This window comes from Simochromis diagramma, unplaced genomic scaffold (assembly GCF_900408965.1).
Source record: "Simochromis diagramma unplaced genomic scaffold, fSimDia1.1 OVJJ01000649.1, whole genome shotgun sequence".
NCBI classification, from domain to species: Eukaryota; Metazoa; Chordata; class Actinopteri; order Cichliformes; family Cichlidae; genus Simochromis; species Simochromis diagramma.
Window position 1 is genome coordinate 567,223 of NW_024387444.1, and position 27,054 is coordinate 594,276.

The 27,054-nt window shown below is 40.8% G+C and overlaps 1 protein-coding gene and 1 long non-coding RNA gene across 4 annotated transcripts in view; one reads left to right on the forward strand and one right to left on the reverse strand.

Annotated features, from left to right (window-relative positions):
* The first annotated feature begins 218 nt into the window (after nt 1-218).
* Nucleotides 219-27,054, forward strand: part of cachd1 (cache domain containing 1) — a 96,140-nt gene continuing 69,304 nt past the window's right edge. Inside the window, exons 1-2 of one of the 3 annotated variants that reach the window (XM_040013542.1) lie at nt 219-229; nt 428-959. In XM_040013542.1, the coding sequence (XP_039869476.1) occupies nt 711-959 (249 nt within the window). In that variant the 5' untranslated portion in view covers nt 219-229; nt 428-710. Of the gene's footprint in view, nt 230-322; nt 960-27,054 lie in introns of those variants that run through there. The other 2 variants (XM_040013543.1, XM_040013541.1) reach the window with 2 other exon arrangements.
* On the reverse strand, nt 12,667-26,327 carry LOC120722534. Its single transcript, XR_005693507.1, has 3 exons — nt 26,317-26,327; nt 13,852-13,856; nt 12,667-12,776 (listed from the first exon to the last, which is right to left on the reverse strand). It is a non-coding gene; the product is annotated as an uncharacterized LOC120722534 (long non-coding RNA).

The window sequence follows — 27,054 nt, forward strand, 5'->3', positions numbered from 1 at the left end:
AATACAGAGTTAAAAATAATAAATCATTGTGAAACTCCCCAGAGGCGCTTCCCTTTTTGGTGACTGGTAAGAAATCTTTGAAGGCGTGATGGTGCTTTCGATGAACCTCGAATTAAAGAGATTTCTCTGTTTTTGAGCAGTAATTCATATGTACCACTCATATATAAATATAAACCTGTTTTGTCACACGTTGAAGGAATGGGACTGAGAAATAAAAACTCTTCCCATCGTATTTGTCTATAAAACAGGGTTATTCCACATCGGCGGTGTTCTTTTTCACGAAGCTACTGAAGGCATCGCGAAAGCCTGATCCATTGATCGTCAGATCCAGGCGCCGGCAGGACTCCTCGGTGTTTCCACGCCTACTACTTTCACCCCCTTTGTGGTGACTCTCCGGCTCACACACACTTTGCCAGACTTCCAGGAGTTGGAGCCACTGATCGAAGAGGGAACACCGACAACGTAAGGGGGCAGAAAAGAAAGAATAAACATATTCCCTGCCCCGCATGGATTTGCTTTCTTCTCTGGAGGGATTTCAAGGAGGTGCAATGATTTGTGTCGCTGGGAATTCTGGAGACTTGTACCGGAGAGAAAGGGCACACGTACTCTACGCTGCAAAGTTGTAAAAGTAGTTTCCCTTGAAGTTCCCCCCCTCAAAACCACCCGTTCTGACTCCGTGCTTCTCCAGTTTGTAAACCCCCTCAACCATCATGGCGAGGCGGTCAGCGGAGAAACCTCTGTTTTTGAGACCGAACGCGCGCGCTGCTTTTCGGGATAAACACATTGGCTCGCGCGGAGGCTTCATGGCTTTTTCGCGGAGCTTCGTGTTAATCTGCTTGGCTCTTTCTAGTGGATATTGCGGAGCCGAGACGGAGTTTTCCATCCTGGAAGAAGCGCAAGTCTTGGCCGAACAGATGAAAAAGCTGTCCTCTCAGGAGCTGGGAGTCTTCACTATGCAGGTAATTAAATAAAACAAATACAAGACACCAAGTTGTTTGAAGAACCGCTGAATGTGTTTGGGTGCAAAGCAGATAACCTCTGCTCGTGTCACGTCGAGCGAGTTGGAGCGGGTTTTAATGTTTTTTTTTTTTCTGGCGCAAACAGGAGCTCTAAAACAGGCCTGCACAGCGCAAAACTAAAATAATAACAACAATACTCTCATAACCGCAGAAAAGATACTTTGTCGACAGAGATGTTAAAAGTGTTGCGAAACAATAAGCTTCTATGTTGCAGTGTAACAACAGGCTCTTTGAAGTTGGGACGCGTTTATCTGGGACATGAACACGCCGGAGGTTTGAGGTTCTGAAAGGCTGGCGTTTTACCCTTTTATTCTTTTTTTAAGCTCTTAAGTAGTCCCAGTAATAATGAAATTTATTTAAATTCCAATACCTTCAATTATTACTACACTCTGTGTGTGTGTTTGTTTTTTGTGTGCGCTACCTGAAAATGCCAACAAAAAACGGGACAAAGTGTCCTTCATAATGCACGTCATAATTTCTTAAAAATGAGTGCCCTCTGTCCCGCTGTGTGCTCCTGAGCACATGTCATTGTGCACATACTCGAGTTTATCTTTTACCTGGTTGATAAATAATCTCCCGCAAGTCAATCTGCTGCAGCATATGGGCTCATCCAGAAAATCATATTTCCCCCAGAAAGAGCTGGTGATGGTTTATGATTAAACGCAAACAGCCTGGATTTCACGTGGATAGAAACACACTCTCTCAGCATCAGTTCTAGGACAAATGATTGCACCTAAAGCTGCCACTGATACATGTTTTCTTCATGAGCAATCTTTTTAGCAATTTTAGAATTTGTTTTTGTAGATTTGTCTAATAATTTAATTAATAAAACTCCACAAATTGAAATTTCTGTGGTCACATCTTCTTAGTCCTTCTGTCTATTTAAAAGCCCCAAAACACCAAAAATATTCAGGTCCAAAAGGAGGAAATCTGCAATTGTCACAATTTTGTGCTTCTAGCTGTGTGCTTCATTGCCTTCTAAAGACACCCCACCGACTGCTTTCAAGATAAGGGATTAGTTTGATCGTGATCAGTGTTTGTTGTCCGCCAAGCAAGCGTCACAGTCAAAATAAAGATGCAGATGTTTTGGAGTTTTGATCTCATGAGATACCAGCCGAAATGAACCCATTCAACAGCGAGTCGGTGGACATGGGAGACAGATCTTTCTTTGGAGAGTGGAAGTCATTTCATTCAAAAATTCCAAACTCAATCACTCCATCTTGCAAGCAGATTTGTGTTCATCTTGTGTGATACTGAAGTGAGCATTTTTGGGGACTCATTCTTAGTATTGTAGTGACCAAACAAAAAATGCTTCGACTCTAAAAAGAAGCCAGAGTCATCAGTGAGAATGACTGCATTGTTGCAGCCCCAGTAGACGAGTAAATGCACTATATGATAATCATCCATCCGTGCAGTGCTGCATTAAATCACCAAATGGCAGGAGGGTGCAGTGCCAGGGGTGTGAAGGAGGTGTTTAGCACTTCAGAGGCAGAGGAGCTCGCAGGCCCCGAACACAGAGGCGCAGCAGCGGGGGGGCCTCGGCCCCAAATGGTGTTTCATCTTCTCTGCTTCCACACTGAGCCGCCTTCATCCCAGCTTTGGGAGTCGGCTTTGAGGGCTTCCTCTGATCCCACCGGATCTGCTGTTGTCACCGCTCATCCCCTCCCTGAGCTCCAGTTTGTGCTCTCGCCGCCCCGTTTCTGGTTCTTTCCATCATTATCGCTCTCCCTTTCTCTGACTTTTTCCCTCTCCCTGTGCAATTCTTGTTTTCAGCTCCTGTTGGTGTGAATACTTTGAATTAATAGCTGTTTTCCCCTCAAACGAGAGTAAAACGCCTCCATCAGTGACAAAGATGTAATTAATACGAAATGATCTCAGCTTATTGTCGGCCTCACTTAGATTCTCGTGACTAATTTCGCATTCATACAGCAGCGTACAAAATGAAGTGTTCAGCAGTCGGCATCCTTCCCCCGTGTCAGGGGAAAACGGTTTTGAGCTATGAAGATGTTGCACAGCTCTGAAAATCTGACTTGGCGTGAAGCTTTTTTTTTTTTTTTTTTTTTTTTACTTCAATTGAAGTGGCACATTTCACAGATTTGATAGAGTGGTTTTCCAGTGAAAACACAACTGCAAGGGTCTGTTTCAGGCCACGAAAGGACATCGGCTGTGGTGCTCATATCGTGCCTGATTGAAATTCAGAGATGTGCCAGTTCAGCTAATTTTTTTGTCCCTTTCTCTCTTTAAAAGAAAAAAAATCTTTTCCACATATGTTTGTATCCAAACAGAATCACTGATTTTCATTAAAAGTCTTTAATTTCTTGAGTCACAGCTGGCCCTCATTATCTCTTAAAGGAGTTCTTCGGGTTTCTTTGTCCACTGAGCTATGTGCCGAGTTCACGCGCTGCCTTTTCAGATGAGATCTGAGGATTTTGCCATCAAGTGAGCATCCCAGCATGCCCATTTAAAATGTAATTGTACCCCTCTGCACCCCACCCCTCATTCTCTGGCAGATGTGTAATTTGAGGCTCGCCTCTCATCGGTGTTTCTGAGTCACTGGGTTAGCCTTGTTCACTCTGTCATTGACTTAGTCATCAGGGGACTTGAGGGCTTACAGCTGATGCTTTTACGCTGACAGGTCTGCTCTTAATATAAATATAAATATATATATATTTGATTTAGTGGTGAAACCCTACTGTAGGTAGGCTCTTACCACTATTAGAAAAAATAATCTGATGTTGTAGCTCTGAACAGTTTACTTAGTGGTGACGTTGTCCTTTTACATTTCTTATCTCAATCTGTGTATTATCTAGCACGAGTGCCATCCACTGTTTAGCAGTGATTTGCATTCTTTTCCCATTAGTTTAATGTAGTTCATATAAACCATTTTCTCTGGGTTTTAATGTGGTAGTCATTCAAACAGCCCCAGTTTGGCTCCTGTTGAGCCGTTTCTCACCATTTTATAGTGTGTGTGTCTGACTGATTTGTCTCTGGCTGGCTCATCTGTCAGACTTTGCAGGTTTGCGACGCATCAATCAGAAACTTGATGACAGTCTTCCCTTTTGAGACGTTTCATATCTTCCTGAATAATTTATGATGAAGATTTCTACATTACGACTGCTTATTGTGAAAGGAGAAGGTCTTAGATACCTATAGAGCTTTTCATGTTCAATTTCCTGCAGGCTTAAGCAGAAGGCTGAAGATGGCAAGTTTAGTTTTGGATCTCGATAGGAAATTCAATCTCTTTTCTTACAAAACACACGACTGCAGCTACTTTTGACCAGTAAGTGGAGCAACAGGCTTGATCACTTGTAAACATGCAGTAAAGAGAGATGTTAAACGTACATAGCCTGATTGCTTTTAACGTTGAGAAGCATGTATGCACTCTTGGCTGCTTATTTATAAAGGAAGTTTCACTGTGTTAGTTTCAAGGGCCTCAATCCTCACACAACAGTATGGTTTGAGGCTGAACCCCTAAGGCTGGCTCGTCCATTTATCCCTGGCCCCCTAATTGAATATTGATAGCGTAGTGAAGGTTTGTGTTGGGGTAGCTCTGGCAATGTCTTCACTCTGCTATTTTCTGGTTTGGGTTCAGTCCAATGGTAACAGAGCTGAGATTGACACTTTGTTGGTTTCTTTAACCTAGACTTGGCTTGATTTGATTTAACATGCACTCCTCTGTCTCTCTTGGTCTCCATCTACCTTTATTCTAATCTTCTTGCTCCCATTTCTCTTCTTTCTCTTTTATTGGCCTGTGTTCCCGTTCCCTCACTTTATATTGAATCAGTTGCAGAGACAGGGTGGGGGAGGAGGAAGGTTTGAGGATATACAGCAGGACATCAGAATTCCTGCTAGGCTCTCTGCAGTACAGCTTCAAAGCCTTCTTGCCTCTTACTGCGTTGCCTGCATGGCTCTGTGCTCAGTCAAGGTTACTATGAGCCTCACAGGCCCACTGCTTCATCTGGGACTGTTACTATTCCCCATCCACACTCTCTCTCTTTTGACTTTGAGCCTTCTCTAAGTGTGCATGTTGAAGCAGATCATTCAATTAACAACATGATTACGATTTATTTGTGAGCCACTGTGCAGCCTGTCTGCTCAGATTGGAACCTGGTAGTCTGAGAGCATTTTCAGCTGATTATAACCCAGATTATATGAAAGAAGAGGTGTCTTATAGAACTTTTTATTTTCAATAGTCCTCATCTAATGGGAATATGAGCTTTTCAGTGTCTTTTCAGCACGTCTCTGCTCTTGCCTTGTTGCAGCTATAATGGGGCTGTTTTTAGTTCCCTTTCTTCGGGGCACAGAGGTTATGTAATGCGACCAAGTTTTCTCTTTCAGTAAGTGTACTTCTGCAAATGACAAAATATGAGACTGTTTCACTGATGGAAACAGTCTCATTCATTCCTCCATCTTTACTATGTTTATTATGCCAGTATTCAAACAGAAGCTCTGCATGATGTTGCAGTAAAATTTTATTCTGATGAACTCTTGAGCATTCTTGTTGTTCTTTCTATCTGGCATTTAAATGAGTGAGTCCGAGCAGGGTTAGATCGTAAAGTCGTCACAGCAAATGTGAACTAACCCAGTTGTCTCACTTAATTAAAATGCAGTTCACATATTTAAACCGATATTCTGTAATTAATATTTTATTTGGTGCCAGCAGAGGTGAACCAATGTATAAATGAATTCATTTTACTAGGAACAACTAGGAAAATCTTTCGTTGGCTCAGCTCTAATCTTGTATGTAGACTGGCTCGTGAGTTGGTACGTACATTCTTGGTTCCTAGACAGTGAATGCTAATTTGGATTGAGTCTTGCCTTGTTGCTACCCTAGTAGACCAAGGTCTAAATACGAATGACAGAATTTCAAGTAGTGGAAGCAGAGTAAATTTGAATGGTTGTCATTTTGTGTTAGCCTAGTGATAGGCTTTGCCTTTTGCCCCATGACAACTGGGATAAGTTGCAGTCCCCCTGTGGCCGTGGAACTGGAAAAGTGCTCAGCAGAATTGATGGACTGTCGCAGCCTAATCTTCAGATTGTTCTATATCCTTATTATCTAAAGACCACAACTTTAAGCTTTCCCACACTTTACAGAAAGAAAGTATCCACATTGAAACAACAAGCACAAGATCAAATATTATAAGCAAAGTAAAATTCTTGGGTGTTTGCGGCTCAACCATAGGATTTATGGGGGAATGGGTTAAAAGTCTTCCTGTCTGGTTTTTAACGATCTCTGTTAATGTGACATGTGGTTACTTTGTTTAACCTTGATTGGATTCTAACCTCATCCCATTAATGGTATGCACTGTTTGCCTTTCCCTCCGATCTCTTTTTATGTGTTTGGTTAATAGAACCAGGAGTGCTGTGAATTAGTCGACCTTGAATTGAATAGCAAGGCCAGAAGTTTTTCTTCTTTTTTCATTCTGACCATAAATTGTGATGCATCTCATTGGTATATGAGCCCCCTGAGGCTGTGCTGGACTGTCTGTTCTTTTTCCATTTTAACAGTGTCTATTTTTCCCCCCAAGCTTTTATTGCACAGAAAAGTTTCTGTTGCTTTAAAACTACCTGCTTTTAAAACATAGTTGTTAGATTCTTGCTCCCAAGTTGCTGAAGATGCATGAATACTTCATAACTTCAAGCTGCAATGTTTTGCAGTGTGTGCAGCTTTAATGTTTTCTTTTTTTGTTCTTTATTGTTTTTATCCTTGCTGAATTGCAAATGAGCATCGTGCACATTCGAGGCTATACGCTGTCTACATTTATTGGCAAGAGTTTTTTTTTTTTTTCTTCTATAATTTGAAAGTTGCACTGTTCAGTCGAAACTGAGAATTTGTTTTCCTTTGTTCATTTTGCTGGAAAAAAACAGGGCTCTCTGCCAACAGCTGCAAGGTCCCACAGCAACGTCTGTAGTGTTTTAAACTTGGGATGACTTTCACATTGGTCTTCAAAATTCTTGGGCTGTCCAAAATCCTGGGAAGCAGCCCAGCTCTGTCGATTGTTACTTCTGTTACAATGCAGGAGAGAATAGAGTAAAGAGTTTTTATTAAATCAATGGCTGCTTGTGTGTTTGGGCCTAATTCCAGCCACTGAGGGGTTCAGGCACCCTTTATAACCAACTGCCTTTGAGAACAGTGTGTCTGGCTTCTAAACAGAGCACACACCAAACGCTGCGAGGTCCCCAGAATTCTTGGCTCAAACTAGGAGTTGGGTATTACTGTCAGATAGAAGCTGTCTGGATTTAAGGAGGTCATTTTTAATAATTTTGTCTCTCTTTTTTTTTTTTCTTATTGTTTCTTAGCTTGGGTAGGGCATCTATTGGTCTTATTAGAGTCTACTGTTTAATATGATTATGACCAAGGAGGCCATCTTCTTTTATTTTTATTTTTTGTATTTTACAATATTTAGCTGCACAATCGATGTGACTCCAGAGGTGGGAATGTTGACTTTAGTTTATTAGTTCAGACTTTTAGATTAATGCCTATTGTCTAGCTATTGTTGGGTGGACTGTTGTTACATTTGTGCAGATATGCATGGTGCTCAAATATGAAAGCCTGTGGTTTTGGATCAGTGCTAATTTGACTGTGTGGTAGTTTTAAGAAAATGTCTTCATAACAGCACTAGGCTGAAAGATCACTGATGAAACTTGAGATTCATACAAACTCCCATTCACACTTTTTTTTCTCAAAAGAAAAAAAGGTGTCCACAGTCTGATTTGCACATTTCTTGGTTTCAAAAGTTTATCTTCTGTCTGTTCTCAGTGTGTATGCACTAGAGGCTTTAGTACATCACATTTCCACATCACACTTGCGTAAGTTGCATAATAGACAATGATGGGCTACCAGAGTACTTGGCACATCAAAAAGTTGAGCATAGAAAACTTTCTTCCTTCAGCAGATAAAAGTGAAAAATTTCCACATGTTTTAAGTGACATTTTCTAAGTTATCCATGTCAGGTTTTAAAATTTGACTTGTAAATACAAATTGTAGATTGTTTTGTGTTTGAGTCGTTTTGGACTGCAAGGCTGTTGGAAGAGCTTTATGGAAAGAAATATATTTTCTTCCAGAGCGTTTACATGATACAGCTTTCCATCATTTCGGTCAGATCCCTTTACATTTTCAGCCAGTTTAAGTACAGCCTGCTGCACTGCCTCTTGGCTCCCGTTGGACAGCGGTCAGGACAAAGCATGAAACTGATGTTCTTCTCCTTCTGCACCAGCTGTTGTGGTTTAAATCTGTCTGTACTGTCGTGGCCAGATCATTTAACTCACCGCTTTTTGATCCGTTTTCCACATTTCTTAGTTAAAGGAGGGCCTCTCAGTTTGGCTTTGACTGAAATTGGTTTTGCTGTGTTTTTTTGTTTTGTTTTTTCCCCCCACAGCCTCTTAAGCCTGTACATTTTTGTAACTGTTTTGGTTGCACACTCTTTTTTTTTTTTTTTTTTTTTTTTCTCCTGACCTGCTCCTAAAATGCCAAGCTCCTGTTAAGAATCTCGATGGAATGTTTCCTTGGCTGCTGTTGCAGTGCTTTGAAGTTAAGCAGTTAGATTAGGAAGCTGTAAACATACTGTCCTTATCGGTTTAACCTGATATAAAGCTAAGTGGGCCACTTGCAGGTAGAGCTAGCATCTGGCATTATTCACAGAACAATGAACTAAATGTTCTTAAATAAAGAAGTATAGCCCTGAAATATGAATGTTAACTAGTTTCACTATTTATCTATTAGCAATTACCCAATAGTCACATTGGACACAATAGCCATCTGTTACCATTAACATAGCAGCTGAGCTCAGTGTAGATGGATAAAAGATGAATAACAGGTCACGGATGGAATATTGAGCTGTGACGGAGCAGATTATGGACATGGGGACAACTGGACATGTTACTGGCTGTGCAGAGCAGTGAAGGAACGTGGCTGAACCGAGAAGATGGTCCTGAGTTTTGAAAACTTGTCCGGAGCAGAGCAGCCAAATCAGATGGGGTTTTCACACCTAAAGAGCTGCAGACTGAGGCAGAGCAGTGTGACCAGTGGATGAGAGAGAGGCTGCCGGCAGATGTGGACAAGATGATAAACTTTAACTTTTCTACATTTACAATAATTTCTTAAAATCTGTTTCTTCTTTTGCTGTGAGGTCTGTTTTAAAGTGCAGGGAGTGACCAGTTCAATCTTTCACAGTGATGTTAGGTATGGTCTTGTTTGTTGTACTCTGTTTATTAATAAGTTCTAACATTTGACCTACATTTGACCTTCATGATCTAAAGTGAATTTATCAAAAAAAATTATAGAAATGAATAAAACCTTTAAACTTGATCTTAAGTGCGTATTTTGTTAAATCTATCTTATAATTTGGGAAAATGTGTTAAAAATGAACAACTTGGCTTTTTCAAGAAACAACTTCTTTGCCGTTCCTTCTGTTGTTGGAGGATGGGGTCAAACTCTATCCCGTGGTATCAGATGGTATGGACTGCTTTACTGGGTATTAGCACTGATTTTGCAATTCTAGTGTCATGACAACCCTAGGGTATACGTGAACTTAGTGCTACAATGACACGTGGCAACAGTTAACACACTTTGTTGATTTGTGCAAACTACAAACAAACAAAGAACTCTTTTCAAATCCATCGCACTCGCAATTTTTACCTCGTAGGTCTAAAGCTACAGACTTTTGTGTTTTTCAAATGTAAGTTTGGATCCTAGCTAACCCACTAAACATCTGAGGCACACAATAACACAAATGTACCACTCAGTCGAGGCAGCGGTAGACCAGAAACTCATGTGTTGTGCAAGATAAAACTACTATTTTCGTCAGCAAAGCCTTCTAGCGTACACAAGTTTGCAACGGCTTTGGGCCCATGTTAGAAAGAAGGATCTCTAAGCAGAGAACACACTCAATCTGTATTTCTTTTGGTTGGCTAAGATTCAATTGTTGGAGCTGATCCTGTCTATAGTGCTTGGCTTCTGTGCCAGTCAGCGCTTTTTTCTGTTAGGAGGGATTGCAGACTGACATCTACTGTAGGAAACGCATCGACTGGGCTTATATATTTTTTTTTAAAGCAACACTCAAAAAAGCTGAGCTTTCCCAAACTGAGTGAAAATAGTAACAATATTGTGTAACCTTGTACTATGGTTAAATCAGAATAAGTGTGACAAAACACTGAGATATACATTAGATATTGAGACCACAATAATCCAGCAGTAACTTTTGGTCCAAATGTATATAATATTTGTATAGTTTCATCATCAACTTTCCTGACAACTGAAATTATCCACGCCGTTATCTTCTGTGTGCTGAGCTAAATCCTGTCCTTGCGCAGCGCTCCAGGTTTTTAGCAAAAGTAGCTAACTCGGCCCTCTGCTTATTAGTGATAAGAACTAATTAACAGGCTGTGCTTAATCGGCTCATTCTCACTTTTTCTTAATGATTCTCTCTTTCTCTGTTACCCCTCTCACTCTTCATGTCCCATTCGCCGTCACCCTCCCTCTGCCCTCTCTTTTCTACACACTAATTCTCTCACACACACATAAGCCACAATGACTATGTGTGCATGTGTGAAAGAGAGAGAGGATCTTTATTGGTGATCCAAGCTTTGTGTTTTCTTTTTCTAGATTCCAGCCAGTGTTACTTAGTTAGCTCCAACAGGAGATGACCTGGCAGTGTGAGCCAGGGGACCCCAGGCCACCCTTTAGCAAGTCAGTCCCTTCATTCGCCACAATGGGCGAGACTCAAAATGAACTCCGCCTGAATAAGAGAGAGAGAGGGGAAAGGAAAGGGGCGGGGGTTGTGGTGAAGGCAAAGGGGGGCAGTGAACAAAATGCCCATTTGGGAGGGCAAAGAGAATACGGGGACCAGCTCCCACTCCCCCTGCCCCCCAGACAACATGGTCCCCATCCCCCTCAAAATGCGCACACACACACACACACACACACACTCACGGATGCATGCGCACACTCCTGCAGAAGAGGCTTTACATTCTTGATGAGGAGAGTTGGAGCTCCAACTGTGGAGAAGCAGATCAGACTGTTTTGCATGCCTTTTTTCCCTCGTTTCTCTTTCTCTGCTTACGCCTCTTTCTCGGTGCTCTGAGTCGCATATATAATCTCCCAACTTTTACTTTTGTTAAGGAGCGCTTATTCTGAGGGTGTCTCAAATTTTCACCCATGTTTTTATGCCTAGTTGCAGTTTTTTGTTTTTGTTGGGGTTTTTTGTATATGGTAAGTGCATTTTCTTTGGGAGGGGGGGATGGAGATCTGACTGCGCATAAGTAACAGCAGGCTTTGGGGCTTCCTCTTTAAGGCAGCGTGCAGTTCAGAGCATAGACAGAAAATGCTAAAGTAGGTGCTGGGGGTTGGAATGAAAACTAGAGTAGAAAAGATCGTGTGAATTGGTCGCAGCCAAGAAATGGCAGGCTTTCATATTGTGGAGTCTCACACACACTCACAAACACACAAAAGCACAGTGGCAGCAGTCTTCTCTCAGTTTCTGAGGATTTGTAAGACGCCTCCCAAACTCTAGGGTTGCAGGGTCATGGAGGTGGTCTAACTTCTTTATTCACATACTGCGAGACAGTAAAACATGGCAACCTTGTGTAAATTTACAGGCCCAAGGCCCATCAGTGCACCGATGTAAAGCTGTGGTAGCGTGTATAGTGTGCATGTGTGAATTCACAGGTAAGCAACCTTAAATTTGACTAAAACACAATATGAAGAAGGTGTACTGTAGCAGAATAAACCTTTGATTTTATTTTGTGAAAAGCAGCAGTGATTACATTTTTGGGCAATTGCCTCCAGCTCCATTTACATTTAAAGATGTCCAGGTAGTAACCACACAGTTTTGTCCACTTAAGCCATTGCACTACAATGCCTCAATGTGAACTAAAATGTGGTACATATCTAGTAATATGTAGTACGATCATAGAACACAAATACTTGTCATTGGAGTCTGTCTGCAATCCATCCCCATACATCAAACACAGAGCAATATTAGCAACGTTGGGCCTCTGGCTCTGTTTTGGTCTCAACACCCTTTTGTTTCAATGACTGACCTTTAAACATGAAAACAATTGGTCTTTAAAGCAAAAATAATGAGCTAAAAGACAGTAAAGTGCATGGTTATAATGCTGTAAATGCTAGAGATACTTTGACATTTGGGTTTTTGTGGCACTGGTTTCAGCATTGCTGGAATACCTCAGGAAAAAAAAGAAAAGTATGATCTTTATGCCTTCAGGTTTCAGTGGATTAAAAATGCTTTCACTGTTTCTACTTTCTTCTTTGCCTATCTTCTCGAACATCTTCATCTTCTCTTGATTCATGGTGTAATTGTGTCTGTGGGTGGTGGCATGTGAAACCATGTCCTTTGCCTTTTGTACGCTGCTGGCTTGCTGGCTTTGAAGATGAATCAGGAAGTGACCTGGACTAATGAGTTGAACTCTGGACTCTCTGCCTCCGTCTGTCTCTGTAAGACAAGGCTGGTTGGAAGATGAAAAGAAATGCGTTGTTGTTTTTCTTGCACAGAAAATGGCAAAGGGGGAAAATGTGCTACCGCTCGCTAATTAGGAGGCAAGGAGGAGTGTCACAGCTTTGAGCATGAGATGAAATGCTGGTAGACTCCGAAACACCACTTTAACTGTTCCAAATGCGTGTGAATCCCTACTGTCGCACTCTGGTGCTATCCATATCTTTATGTCTGCCTATACACACACACATACACAAGTCTTATAAACATGGAGACTCATAAAAAGCTACATGCACAACTGTGTCTACTAAACGAGTGGTTTATTTGGTTTAGGCTGACTCAAAAGTAATGGAACATGAGCATTAGGCCAAACAGGCCTCAGTGTTTGACACGGAGATGGCCAGCTTTACTCAAGATCGCCAAACAGTGCAGCTCTCTGAAATAAAGACTGCAAAATGATATTTGTTCCCTGGATAAACAATGAAAAATCCAGGCGTACTGTGTACACTTCGCATAAATTGCGCCAGTACAATATAATGGTTTTTTAGGCAAGTCGGGATTTGCACTCGACACCATTTCAGTCCTGCTGAGATGTCACCCTAGCAGAGAACGGAGCTCATTTAAGTTGGCTATGGTAACTGAGCTCTTGGGTTGTTAGTGTACTCTGCTTTGTGCCTCAATGATGACCAATAATGTCTCACATGAGGTCTGACTCATAAAGTCATATTGCTCTTGTTGCACGGGGACCATCTTAAGATGTTCTTGCAGCACATTTCACTTGTAGGCGTTGAGTTTAAGAAACTTACCAGTTATCCTATGCTTGTTTACACTGTCTTAAGTGCGTCTGTCCAGGTTCTCTATGTGATCTCCTCCTGTTTGACTTGGTTGTAACAAACAGTTGGCATGTCCTGCTTTCTGAGTGTGTCAACTTGTGGTCAGGCTCAACAAACCTGTTACTGATGATGTGTATTGGTGTAGTATGAATAGACTGTTTTTAGGTTTCTGACATGTTTTTCTGTACAATTTACAGCCTGAATCTCTTCTGACTATACCGTCACTTATATGTACTCACCCAAAACCCGCAAGCCAGTCCTTAATGTCATGATCCTTTCTGTGACGTAACCTGTGGAGAATCCCTTTAAATGATTTTACTGCTTTTCAGTATAGATCGTGTCCCCCGTTACTTCCTGAATTTAGAAAATCTGTGGTTCACAAAGAAAACGTCTCTCATCCAACAGACAGACGGCGTGTTTTTGAAATCAGTCCTGGCATTCTAGCTGAGAGGTCTTAATGTTGAGTCAATAGCCAAGCAAGCTGGTCTGTCTCCTTTATTTCTTTCTTTTTAAAGTTTTTGTTTTTTCTGGCAGAAGCCCAGTTACAACGCTTTCTACAAGAACACTACAGTCTCATTTTATCCGGTCTCATCCACTCCTCCTCATCCTCTCTTGACTTCCACACTTCTGTTTCCCAGATCTTTACTTTTCAGTAGACCAGGTTTGTTTTAGGCTTGGTTGGCTGGTGTCATGCCAATTATTCTCAAATACTCCAGCCCAGGCATCAGTACGTCAGCTGGCTAGGTTTTCTGCTGGTATCTTGCTGGCAAGCGAACAGGGTGACAATGTGCAGCTTTTCTTCACTTGTTATGGACTTAGTTTTTTTTTTAAACAATTGTGATGTGATATAATGCATGTTTTCAGAAAATGTGCTCAGGCTGTGTAGCCTGGGAATTGGACAAAGCCGAGAGCTCATGTTTCATTTGCTCTGGCAGAATGTGTCTGAGGTTCATCCCTTTCAGATTTACAAATAGCCTTGCCCGTGCTACCCCAATCAAAAACGTGAGATTTTTCACACGTTTTGCTGCTTTCGAATGCTTGCAAGTCTATGCAAATGTGCCCGCGTGCTCCCATTGATGATTTCAGTGAAGCTGAATTGAGAGCGTCATGACTAATTTGCATACAGGCGTCTGTCTTTGGCTTGCATTTTCACGGCTCTCTGCCAAATGCGAGTTCCTTTAGCCATTTTCCCACATGGAACTTCCTGTTTTAGAGTCAAAACACAGGCTGTATATAAAAGATGGAAATAGTCTGTTGCAAAGCTCGAGTTTAGCAATTTGGCCGCCATCATGTTGAGAAGAATCATTCCGTTATCAACCACAAAGCCAGAGAGGTGTTAAACACTTATTAAACAAAAATAGCAAAATTGAAGAATAATTGTAACACTAACCACACACACAAATGCAAAATAAAGAAAGTCTTTGATGGCGTTTTGTCCTTGATCTGAAGCAAGTAGGAGTTTTAATCCTGCTCTGTTTTCATGGCTCCCAGTCACAGGAGTCCAGCCAACACCTCTTACCTTTCCCGGAAACGTTAGTCTGTCTGCGTTACCTGGTCTATGTGTGAAAGCACTGTTAGGCTGATACTGAGCTCTGTGGGAACAGGTATCTGTGTTCACTGGTGGCGTAGTCTGCGTCTGCGTGCGTTTGTGCCCACATTTGTAGTGGCGTGCTGATTTACACTCCTCTGCACTGGGTTAGTTTTAGTGGTGTGACTGTATATTGTAAAGTATGAGATAATGAAGGAACAAATAAAATGATTAACTTACTCAGTGGATCTAATTTTGACTTAAAAAAAAAAAAAGTAAGGCAGTCAAATAAAAAAATGAGACCGACTTTTATAGTAAGTGTAAAATCATAGACTCATATAATCTACCTGCCCATTCTTAGAATGTGAATATTATTTCAGTGTTTAATGAGGTGCCAAACCGAGCACGTTGACCGCCGCAGCAGGAATGCCAAATGGGTGAATCTTCTTCGAGAGGAGTCGTCATATGTCTCCTGCATACATCATCAAAGAAGCACGTCTCTCCCCCTCCTGGCTTTTACAGCAGCAAAGCCATTTTCCATTTACATACTAGAAACTTGTGAATGTCCTTGGGGAGCTCTCTCCCTCTCTCTCCCTTTTGAAAGCACTCATGCTCGAGCTTCTGCACACACCAGCGATCGACTCATGAATCTGAATAGGAGAGGTTTTCAATGTTTAGACAGCTCAGGGAAAAAACAAAACAAAAAAAACCCTGACACCCCCCCAACAGTTGACATGTTGATGAAACTGTGTGTGTGTGTGTGTGTGTGTGTGTGTGCGCGCGCGCCTTGGATTTACTATATATCTATATCCTTTGCATATAGGAGAGTTCATATTGGTTTTTAACTCAAATTCTGTATTTGCACAAATTTCAGGTGAACTAGGTTGGACCCTTACTTAATAGTACTTTAAGTTGCTGCAGGCTTGTAGGTCCTATGATGTTGAAACTGACATTGATGCATTGGTTTAATTCCTTTTCCTCAATTTAATGTGAGTAATCTGTATCTGCAGGTATTTAAAAAATACAAATAAACACCTTGGCAGTCATGTTTCTTTAAATTACCATACAGGAAATAGGCCTGTACTTGCTGGGGTGAGAACACTTTGCTTCACAGACTTGACAAAAGACAGGAGAATCTGCCAGAGGCTAAATTTTCTCTTTATTCAGCCAGTTCCAGATGATTCATTCATTCATTTATTTATGGCTAATAAGGGAGATGGCTTGCTTTGTTTTTCTTTCTTTTTTTTGTATTAGCCCTTTCCGACATCTGTGCTCACTCATTCTGGCTACCCTCCGGGAATTTAGTTGTTTCAATTCTGAGCTAAAGAGAATCTCATATGTGTGTCTATTCAAAACAGAAAACACATAGTTGGCTGCTGGTAAGAAGTGCCATAGGGAGAAAAATAAATAGTACATATCACTGCCCTTTCTTCTTATGAAGCTGCATCTCAAATCTTATTACCTAGATAATCGGCCCTGTAAAGTCCCACATTTGAGCCCACACTAAAAAAACAAAAACAAAAAAACCTGACCTGGCAAAAACTAGTACCGACAATTTCTGAATAAAATATGTTGAGTATTTTTGTAGACAAAAAATTAAGAATGTTCTATTTTTATTCAGCTTGCATGTTGGATTGAAACAATATGACAAGTACCACAAAAACGAAAATATCAGTAGGTAATCTAATCCAAGTTTCCAACCGAGAAAACAGTTTAGTTAAACAGATGCATATTTTTCATTTCAAAGATTTTCACCACCTACCATTTTTGAGACCTACTGCCCTTAAGCAGTCTTTCAAACCATCCATCCATCCAGGTTTTCAGGCAAATAAGAGATTGTGAAATAGATTATGATTGTAGATGAAATGACTCGTATAATAGTGTTTTTTCTACTGTAATTTATGGCTGTTATTCCCACCAGTGTGTACAGACTTATAGAGGCGGCGTTTGTAATGGAAATTTCATAAAGGAAAAAGTTCTTTCAGAACTTAAACATAAACCTGAATGTACTTTAATATTACTCAGCACATAAAAAGCCAAGCATTTTAACGTAACCATGTAGCACTAGTTAGCTTGTAAGCATAATTCCACTTGTGCTAGTTAAATAAATGTATGCTCAACTGCCAAATAATGCATTTATTCACCACAGATGAATAAGTGGAATGGACCGTCATCAGTTTCTTTTATTTTATTAGTTAGCCTGCCATCTAGCTAAGCTACCTTTAGATTGAGCTACGTGACATAAATGGGAGCTGCATACACTCTAATCAGAAGAGTCAGACATGTTTGAGAGAGGATTGTTAAAGTCTGACTACTACTATTTGTTTTCACTAATAAATATATTTTATTGTGTTTTAGAAAAACAAAACGGTTTGGCTCTCATTTGTTCCCCTTGTCTGTTTTAATTCTGCCGTCAGCAGCTCTTCATGTTGCATTTGAAGCCTTTCTTCCACCTGCCTTGATTTAGCTAAAGTTGGTGCAAGTGTTCAGTTAAGGAGCTTGCATCTCAAAGGCGTGATTATGAAGGTAGAATCATTTCGACTCAGTGACTCTACAAACATAACTTTGGTTAAAAGCAGACAAACTTGAAGAAACAAGGGTGAGTAACATTGCTAATTACTCATGAGTAATGGATGTGAAAACATATGACATACAAGTATTTGCAGCATGTTTGGGTTTGATTTGAAGCCAATGTGCCAACCACTTGATCACATCTTAAGTCCAAGGTCTATGTTAGGTCCAAGATAATCACTGGGCTCGCTGTAAGTCGTATTTCTTTCCCTAACCAAAGGTCTACATAAGAGTTTCTGGGCCTATCGACTGCACTCCACGCGTGCCAAAACCAACAGGTGCACATGTCTAATCTCTCTTTGTTTGCATTTCTTTTTCTGCCTCTGTCTTTTTCCTTCTCAGCCTTTGATCTCTTCAGAGACTCTCAACCTCAAACACCAGCTCTCCCTGCTTTTATCATGGGTCACTTTTGTGTCGTCATCTGCTTGATCACTGTTCATTTCTTCCTCTTCCTACTTTAATCCTCTCTTCCTTTCCATTTTTTTCTTTCTCTATGTCTCTCTTCCTCCTCTGCCTAGACCAGGGGTCAGCAACCTTTAGCACCCAAAGAGCCATTTGGACGCAATTTCCACGCAAAAGAAAACACTGGGAGCCGCAAATACTCTTTGACATCTAAAATGAAGATAACACTGTATATATTGTTTTTTTTGTTTTTTTTACCTTTATGCTTTGTGTGAACAACTAAGGTGTGTTGCTTATGAAATTCATGAACTGCTATAGAGAAAATTTTCTCTATATTTCTCTATCATGACATAAATAAAATTAAAATTTTATTTATGTAATTAACACATTTTGAACTCTTAAAGAAGAGGCGCTGCAGGGGAGGCGGACGCACCTGAGTGGCACCCGCAATCACGCCTCGCCGCTTTAACGTCTGTGCGGCTGTGAGCTGAAAAGCTACAGCCGGCTGTACAGCAACCGTGTGTGAAAAGTGGTCAATAAAGAGATGCTGAAAAGCCTGTTCATGCAAACATCGTCGGGTCTGGCATGATATGTTTACAATGGGACTTCTGCTCCTGAACCTCTGCGCACAGCGTCTGGAAATCGGGGCTGTACGAAGTGACTTTCATCTTTATGCAGGACTGTAAGCTGTCATCTGTGAGGCGCGAGCGGTGTTTGTTTTTAACATAGTTCACGGTGGAGAACAGCTGCCGACATAATGTGGATCCGAAGATCCATAATTGGCCTACCTGGGGTTGAAAGTCTCGATAAAGGCACGGCGTTTCGGTGGGTATACCGGCTTCCGCAAGTGCGACGCTTATTTTGAGCGATCAAAAAATAATAGAATATAATTTTATGTTTGTGTTTCAATATCACAATAATCTTTCAATTTAGAAGTACAAGTTAAAAAAAGAATTAACATAAATAAAATACACTTCAGCTAATTACTTAAAAAAACAAACAAATTTATTTTCCCAAACCACGCGGAGCCGCACTATAAGGACTAAAGAGCCGCATGCAGGTTGCCGACCCCTGGCCTAGACTAATCTTCACCGTTTTCTGTCAGGCAGGGTCGCTATCCTGTGAGATAGTTTTCCTACAAATTGAACAGGTAAAAGAGGAAATTTGTGTGTTTGTGCATTTTATGTGTGTACTTTGGCAGTGAGGTTTCCTGCCGCAAATGAAGGTCACAACTCAAAAACTGTCCTCCTTTTTATATAATCCGCTCGTGTACAGACACAGAGCGTTTGCCAATTTAAACCGTTCAGGTGTCAAACAAGAATGAACAAACTTCTCAACGTGTGATGTCTCAAGCTGTGTTATTTGTTCCATCCTCATGTGTACGTCTATATGACTGTGCATAAATGTCCTTATATATTTCTGTAATTTGGCCAAGCATGGGTTTGCTGTTTTTCTTCCTCACCACAGCTCCCAGGTTACCTCCCTTGGCACGCAAAAGTAGCCAACACAAATCCTGCATCCAGTTAATCATCTCATGCCATAAAGACGAATGTTGTGTTACACTGCAGCACTCATTATTCAGGCTGTAATGACCTCCAGTGTTAATAACAGTGCATTTATGAAAAATCCATTGGCCGCGTTGTCATTTGTATGTTACGGTTGATACCTGTTGCTTTATCAGGAAAATGTGTTTTGTACATTTAGTTTGACATGCACTGAATCTTTAGGAAGGTGTGTGTGGTGATTTATTTTGTCCAAGTCTGCTTAACACAGACGACATTCAATTTAAGATCAATGCATTGACAGAACAGAGACCTCTTACATGTTATGAAGCTTTACACCGGTAGGCAAAGATTGAAAACATTTTGTGGTTCAAAATGTGCAGAAAGTGGTAGCTAGTGGCGGCTTTCTGGATCTATATTTGAAATGACACATTTTTATTGTTCAGGCTCAGCTCCCTGCATGCACAGCTGGGGCCCGCATTGCAACATGGGTGAGTCGTGATATGTTTAAATTTACAGTACAGTCATATTGTAACATTATGTTTACTTTTTAAAAAAAACCTTCTAGTTAGGGCTAGATCAGGTGACCCTGAAACCTCCCTTAGTTATGCTACTGTTTCGTCCTGTTTTAAAGGGATTTCTTTTTTCTTCCCTTGCTCATAGTGCTTTGTGTGATTTCTCGGGTTTCTAATATTGTAGGAATTTTGCCATAGGATATAAAGCGCCCTGATGCAACTGTCATTGCGATTTGGTGTATTCTCTTTTAACATCAGGTATGACATAGATCCACTTTAAAACACTGCTGTTACCAGGAAAATCCATATTAACACAATATCAAGCTTTGCATCTCCAATTTCATGAATACCTTTTGCAAAAAGTTGTGCATTTGACATCTTGTTTGCTTTTTGTCAAACGGGTTGGGGTTAATCAGTACTTTCAGTCATGCCAGCAAGTGTCAGCAGCAGGGAGCTGTGCTAGTTTTGCTTTGCAAAGTCAAATCCAGTGTCGTGTTGTTTAACCTTCCCTTTAGAGCGATCCTCGCTTTGGTTAATCAGTCCATGTAACTGCCTTTAGAGTACATGATTTAGAACAAAGCCCCATGACTATAGAGACCCTCTAACAGTGTCCAGACATGATCTCACATCAGGCTCAGAAACCTGAGGAGACCACCCCAGGAACCTTTTCTTTTCTAGTCGTCCCTTATTATTCTTTATCTCTTTACCATCTCTCCTACCCACTCACATTTACCTGCCTACGGTACGCATGATGATCTAGAAATGTATCTTTATTCGTATGAATCTCTGTATCACTCTCATAAGTGAGGGCTGTTGCATAATTTGATTTCCTCTCTATAGTTTATTCATGTTTTTTTTTTTTTTTTTTTATATTGTACAGTGACTAGGGAGTGAGTTAGCACTGGTTCAAATGATGTTGACAATTTCAGTCGACGTTTGTGGCTCGTTTGTGCCTTAATAATGCATTCATCAGTGTCTGAAAAACTGCAAGTGAAAGCGCCTGCAGATGAGTGAACAGCATAGGAATGTGAAGATAATCCAAGATAGTTTGTGCAGACAGCGCAGGCGCCCCATCTGATTGTCCCTTCACTTTTTTGTAAGGGAGGTGGGTGGGGGGATGGTTCTTAGTAGGAAACCTAAGTTTTAAATTTTATTAGTGCTGCGTGATGAGGCCTTTGAGCCATGCGGGTCAGCGGCTTACACTTTGTCAATCTCAGCATTTTCACACACTCTTTTGAGATCTCCAAGTTCAGCTCAAGAGTCGGTATGAAGTTTTCGCCCTGCCAGGGTTACCACTAGGGTGTGACTGGGACTTGTGGTGCCAGACATTGCTGGCAAGCTGAGGTGGTTGAAGCCCGGTCCACAGGTGAAGTGTTTTGGAGACGCTGCTTGGTTTCTATGGCTGTGCCGCCTCTTGGCTCCAGGTGGGTCATTTGTCATTTCGCTGGGAGCTGTAGTTTCTGAAAGGGATAATCCCCGAGACCTTATTTTTGACTTATGATGAACTTCTACAATGTAAGTGTGGCTGATGCTTAACAGGAAAGGACTCGCCCTTTCCCTCACTTTTCAGCTCCGTTACTATTATTTGACTGTATTGATCAGATAACCCTTTAATAACCTGATTAATACAGTAACTGACAAGTGTTTTTGTCATGAAGTATACTTCTTAACGTGGTCCCTGTTCATTCAAACAAACAAACAAACAAACAAGCACTGTGCAGGGCTGCACAGTGCTCGTTTGTTTTAAAAAAACAAAACAAAAGTCATTTCTGAATGTCTTGATATAAAGAAAAAAAATCAAAGCACTTCTAAAAACAGTATTTTCTCATTATCATGTGTTCCTTTGTTCAAACTAATTTGACCACAGTGTGTGTGGTTTTGTCTTCGCCCTCTTTTAGTCCATAGATTTTATCACCTTAATGGGGGTGCTCAGGTATGCAGCTTTGATCAGACTTTGGAACATTTTCACATTGGCTCCACTTTAGCAGCAAGATGTTATTCCCATAACCCACTGCAGGCCCGATGCCACTGCAGACACGTATTATATTTATATAAAATAAAATATAGTTTGTGTGGGGGGTGCAAAATGTACAATCTCTAAGATTGTACATTTTGCACCATCCTTAAAACTATGTAATCTTTTATTAACAGTTAGCAACGTCCTTATTAAGAATTAGTTTTTCACAAGGTTTCAGTATATCCAATTAGTCAGCTGTTAGTGTGTGGTTGCTGTGGCCTGAGGCCTTGTTTTAATGACTCGATTGCCTTGACTTCAAAGACCTCGTGTGGTGAAAACCATAAGGTAATGACTTGTGACCAAAGCCTCATACCACATGTACTTTGACAGGCACACCCCACAGTTTGTGCTACGAGGAAGAAGCCGGATAATGGGACAAAACTGCAACCTTTGAGTGATGTGTGCTAGGATGTAGTTGCATCAGTTTCCTAAACTGTTTCTTTTCTTTTTTTAAAAAAATTATTATTAATATTTATTTTTGTATCTGAGACCTTCTCATTTCTGCCAGCGGTTAGTGCACAATACACTTGACAACTGAGTCCTAATTTTTTAACACTGTTTGCCAGACCTAAGATAGGTGTTTCCAATATCCCTGTGTTGGTGTTGTTTCTGGGCAATCATAATTAATGTTGGTCCCAGATATTCAAAACTGAAAGTGACCAATCACATTGTTATATGTGACTGGTTATTGTGATATTGTCATAATGTTGGAAAATTTGTGGGGGGGAAAAAAACCTGCCGGTGTCCACCAACATTAATGATCCTGGAAAACCACAAACATGGATACAGCCGATCTTGCCTTTAAGATAATGTAGATTATAATTGTCTTTGTCCTGTCTTCTTTCCCTCAACCGGTCGTGGCAGATGGCTCCCCCTCCCTCAGCCTGGATCTGCTTGAGGTTTCTTCCTGTTAAAAGGGAATTTTTCCTTCCCACTGTTGCCAAAGCGCTTGCTCAAAGGGGGTCATATGATTGTTGGGGTTTTCTCTCTATTATTGTAGGGTCTCACCTTACAATATAAAGAGTCTTGAGGCGACTGCTGTTGTGATTTGGCGCTGTATAAATAACACTGAGTCACATTGAATTGAATGTAGCTAGGTTATGTCAGTGTTCTTGAGTGTGGACTAGTGCTAGGCCACATTTCCACCTTTTACCGTGCCATGTTTTGTCTACTGTACTTACAAGCATTTTGTGAAATAGCAAAGACAATGTCCACCACATGGCTGCACCGCAGTTGTTTTCTGTTTATTTAACTCTCCCAGTTTGTTCTGTTGAAATAGCAACCTCTAGATTTTGTGGGAAAGCACAACATTAAGTTGATGAAAAAGAGGATAAAGTAACGAAACTGAAATGCAGCTTAGCTATTGTTTTTAAATGAGGGCAAAACTATTTCGTTCCACAAACAAGTCCTCATGCCAGTCTTCTGTTACTCATTACTGCCACTTCATTATTATCTGCCAAAGTTAAAGGAAAAAAGTTGATCAAATGTTAATATCTGACATCTTTTTTTGCGACCTTAATTTTATTTAAATGTCCTCTAGCTTTCGAAGCTTATTTCAATCTGCATTTCTTTCCCTTCTATCTTTCTCCTCTCTTTACTGCTCTAGTCTGACCCAGCCCCACTTTTTCCTAGCTTTTCTTGTTCCCCCTCCTCTACTCCTCCGCCCTCCGTTCCCTCCCTTGTTTTCTCTCACATGTGGAAAGCATTATATCCTGTCTGGTGGAGAGAGGGAGAGAGTGCAAACTTCCCAGTCTGAGACCGAGAGCTTCTTGGGGAGGCCCAGGGGTGGTGGGTAGTGTTGGGGTTTATACGGTGGTGACTCTCGCTCTCTTTCTCTCAGGCCTCATGCTGTTTGGATAAAAAAAGGGGGGTTTGTTTTTTCAATGCACCACAGCACCCTATAGCTGACAGGCTTCACCCTCCCAGTGCATTAGACTGGAGGACACACTGGAGAAAGTCCAGTCAGAATTTATCAGTACAGGCACCGGCTCCCCTCACACACCCCAGCATATGTCAGGTGAATTATATGTAAAGATTCAAGCTGAAAATATGTCTGCTATGTTTCCTTTCTTGGAATAGATCAGAGCAGATTTATTACACTTTTGTTTCCCAAGTAGTTTTTATTTTCATATTTGTGGATTTGCTCATTTCGTCTTAGATTTTATAGATGGAAAATGTTTAGTTTTGCCTTTTTTATGAGTTGAGTGTCAGTTTCAGTTTTTCTTTGAATGTTATCAATAACGGGGCATTTTTAAGAAGAACAAGTCTTACTGTACAAACGCAACACTTTTTGAAAAGCGGGTGACTCACATGTCAGACGCTTAGCATTAAAATTGTCATGTAGACACTCCAAGTCTAAATAAACACTGAAAATGAGAAAATGATCTTATTTCTTATTTTTGTGAGTGCATAATGTTTTTATTTATTTTTTTATTTTATTTTAGATAATTTTTTTTTATATACCTCTGGTTTTACTTTTTGGTTTCAGTTTTCACTAATGCAAAAAAGTGGCATTTTTCTCAGTTTCTCAGAAATCCTATATATAATTTACCAAAATATCAACAATAATTACCCCCCCCCCCCCCCCCCCCAAAAAAAAAAATAAAAATAAAAAAAATTAACAATTAAAAATTTGTCCATTTCCAAAGAAGAACTTTCATCAGTACAGAACTAGATCACAGTTAATCTCTACTGCAATCCACAGATTTATGGATTTCTGCAGGTAAAGCCACATTAACTTGGTTTCTGCACTCTCCTTTGCTCTTCGTCATAGTTTTGTTTCGTTTTAGTTTTTGTAGAACAGGAACAGTGGGCTAATAAGGATAACTTAACTTCTGAAGCTTTGGTCTTGAGATAAACCTTCAGTGCTTGGGCCTGGAGCGCTGCCGGGCTGAATAAATGTGAAGAATTTAGAATAGACTTCAGGACTGTTCCAAGTGCATCCTGGGAATGAAAGCTTTCCTTAAAAAAAGCTGTTTTATGGAGATATAAAATCTAGGTGTATGCAGTCCTCCCAGCACACACACACACACACTTTTCTAACATAAACATTCAGAGGACATAACTACATGTTGAGAAAATTGAAAATGCTACCCCAGTCAATCCGAAAATGCTGAACTGCAAAGAAGCCTTTGAAAAGCAGCCAAAGTGCACGCTTGCACTCCCCACACTAACACAGTGTGTGGGCTTGGGCTTTGGGGCCATCGCCTCAGGTTGTCTGTTAGTTAGATTCACACAAATTAATTTGGCCCTAACCCCACCCCAATGCAGCAACAAGCAGTTGGCAGACACTGACGGACAGTCATTTAATTAACCGACCTGCTCCACTGGTTTGAAATGGAGACGCACTTAATTAGTGAGGGTTTGGTTTCTCTATGGCCATTATACTGGCATTTAAGATCCATCTTTGACATGCCTTTTCTTACTGTACTCCCTCCCTCTTCTCCTCCTCTTTCATGGTTGAAGGCATTTTTTTTTTTTTTTTTACATTGATGCATAGAAATGAATCAAAAAAGTAAGACTGGATCTTTGACAGGCTTAACATACTTTTAAACAAAAAAAATTAAAATTTAAAAAAAAAAAAACCCCAAAACCCCAAGCCTTGTAAACAGCTTGGAAAAGTTTAACCTGAGAAGATTGGATAGCCATAGCTGTGACATTATCAGTCAGGAGCTACTTATAGGACTTGGATTGGTCTGATCTGGCTGTGGATTAACAGACAGGTGTGGTGAGATGGTGATTGTGTAAATGGTGTGAATTCCTTGCAGCATGGTTCGATCATTTTTGGTGTAATTTTATTTTTAATTCCCATCTAATCACATTTATTTTACTGATTTGAATAAAAATCAAAGTGCTTTTATTTCGTTAATATGCGGCATTTGGCTCTGACTAGAGAAGTGCTTTTAATATTTGGCGTCTCACTGAGCTGCAGATAGTTAGAATTAAAAGGAGCTTCGTCATATTTTGTAAAACATTACTGTTAGTGCACCAAGTTTACCCCCAAAGGAAATGAATACGTCCTTAGGCTTTCTACTTCTCTTCTTCTGACCTGTGTGTTGTGGAGCTGCAAACTGCAGGTGTAATTATTTCAGCCCTTTTTGGCTGCCTTGGGAAAATACAAAAATTGGGCTCCTGCTCTCTCTTCCTTGCCTTTCCTCCCCCAGTTGCCTGTTTCCTGACTTTGTAGCATTCAGAAAAAAAAAAGAATATGGGAGGCGAGGATGGGGATAAACACATGGCAAGGGTCTGGGGGAAAACAAACACACATGCACACACATCAGAGGAGGAACTCTAATGCTGCATCCTCGGCCCCCAGCCCTCTGTAGTGCCATGAGCTGGGAGTTGGCTGGGAAGCAGGGAGGAAGCAAGGGAGAGGGTAAAAAAAAGGAGAGAAGCTGTGTACCAGCAGCATGGAGGAAGAAGCCGTTACTGTCCCTTGGGCTTTAATATTAAGCCTTTATCTGTCAGCTATATGGAAACCAGTCTCTCTGGCCCTACAGCTCCAACACATCTACACAGGCTGGATTTAAATTGTCTGTGGATGAATGTGACCTTCACCTTCATGGAGATTTCTTACAGTAGATTGAGCAACACACATGTACGAAGGCACTCTGCAGTTTCTATTTTTTAAAGCAGTCATACCTATTTGATTCAGCTGGCACATGGTGAATATGAATTTGTGTCTCAGTGAGGCTCCCAGTTTGCCCTGTAGTGTGTTCACCGATGAACCACGGACCACTAAAGACAGCCCTGAAGACAGGATTAGAGAGAGAGAGAGAGAGTGTGTGTGTGTGTGTGTGTGTGTGTGTGTGTGTGTGTGTGTGTGCGCGCGCATCTTTGTATACAGGCTTGCTTGTGCAATTCCAGCCCCACTCTTTGAAGATCGATGAATTGCTAATATGTTCATTCCCAATCTGACGACTTCTGCTTCTTATCTTCTTTATTTTTTGCCTTTCCGTAATTTTTATTCTCCGCAGTCTTTTTCTTTACTACTAGTTTTTCCTTTTTGAAAAAAAAAAAACCTACACAAATGACTCTCTAAGTCTCCATCATGTGGTTGGTGTCATCAGTCTTCTGTCTGGATTTTCTTCCCTGCATCCCTGGAAACAGAAGACTCACTTTAAGTAAGAAGAGCCTCTTATGGTAGTTTGACATCCCCAAGAGGGCCTGACTGAGGAGATGAAGTGGTAGAGCTAATTAAATGGATACATATGGGTC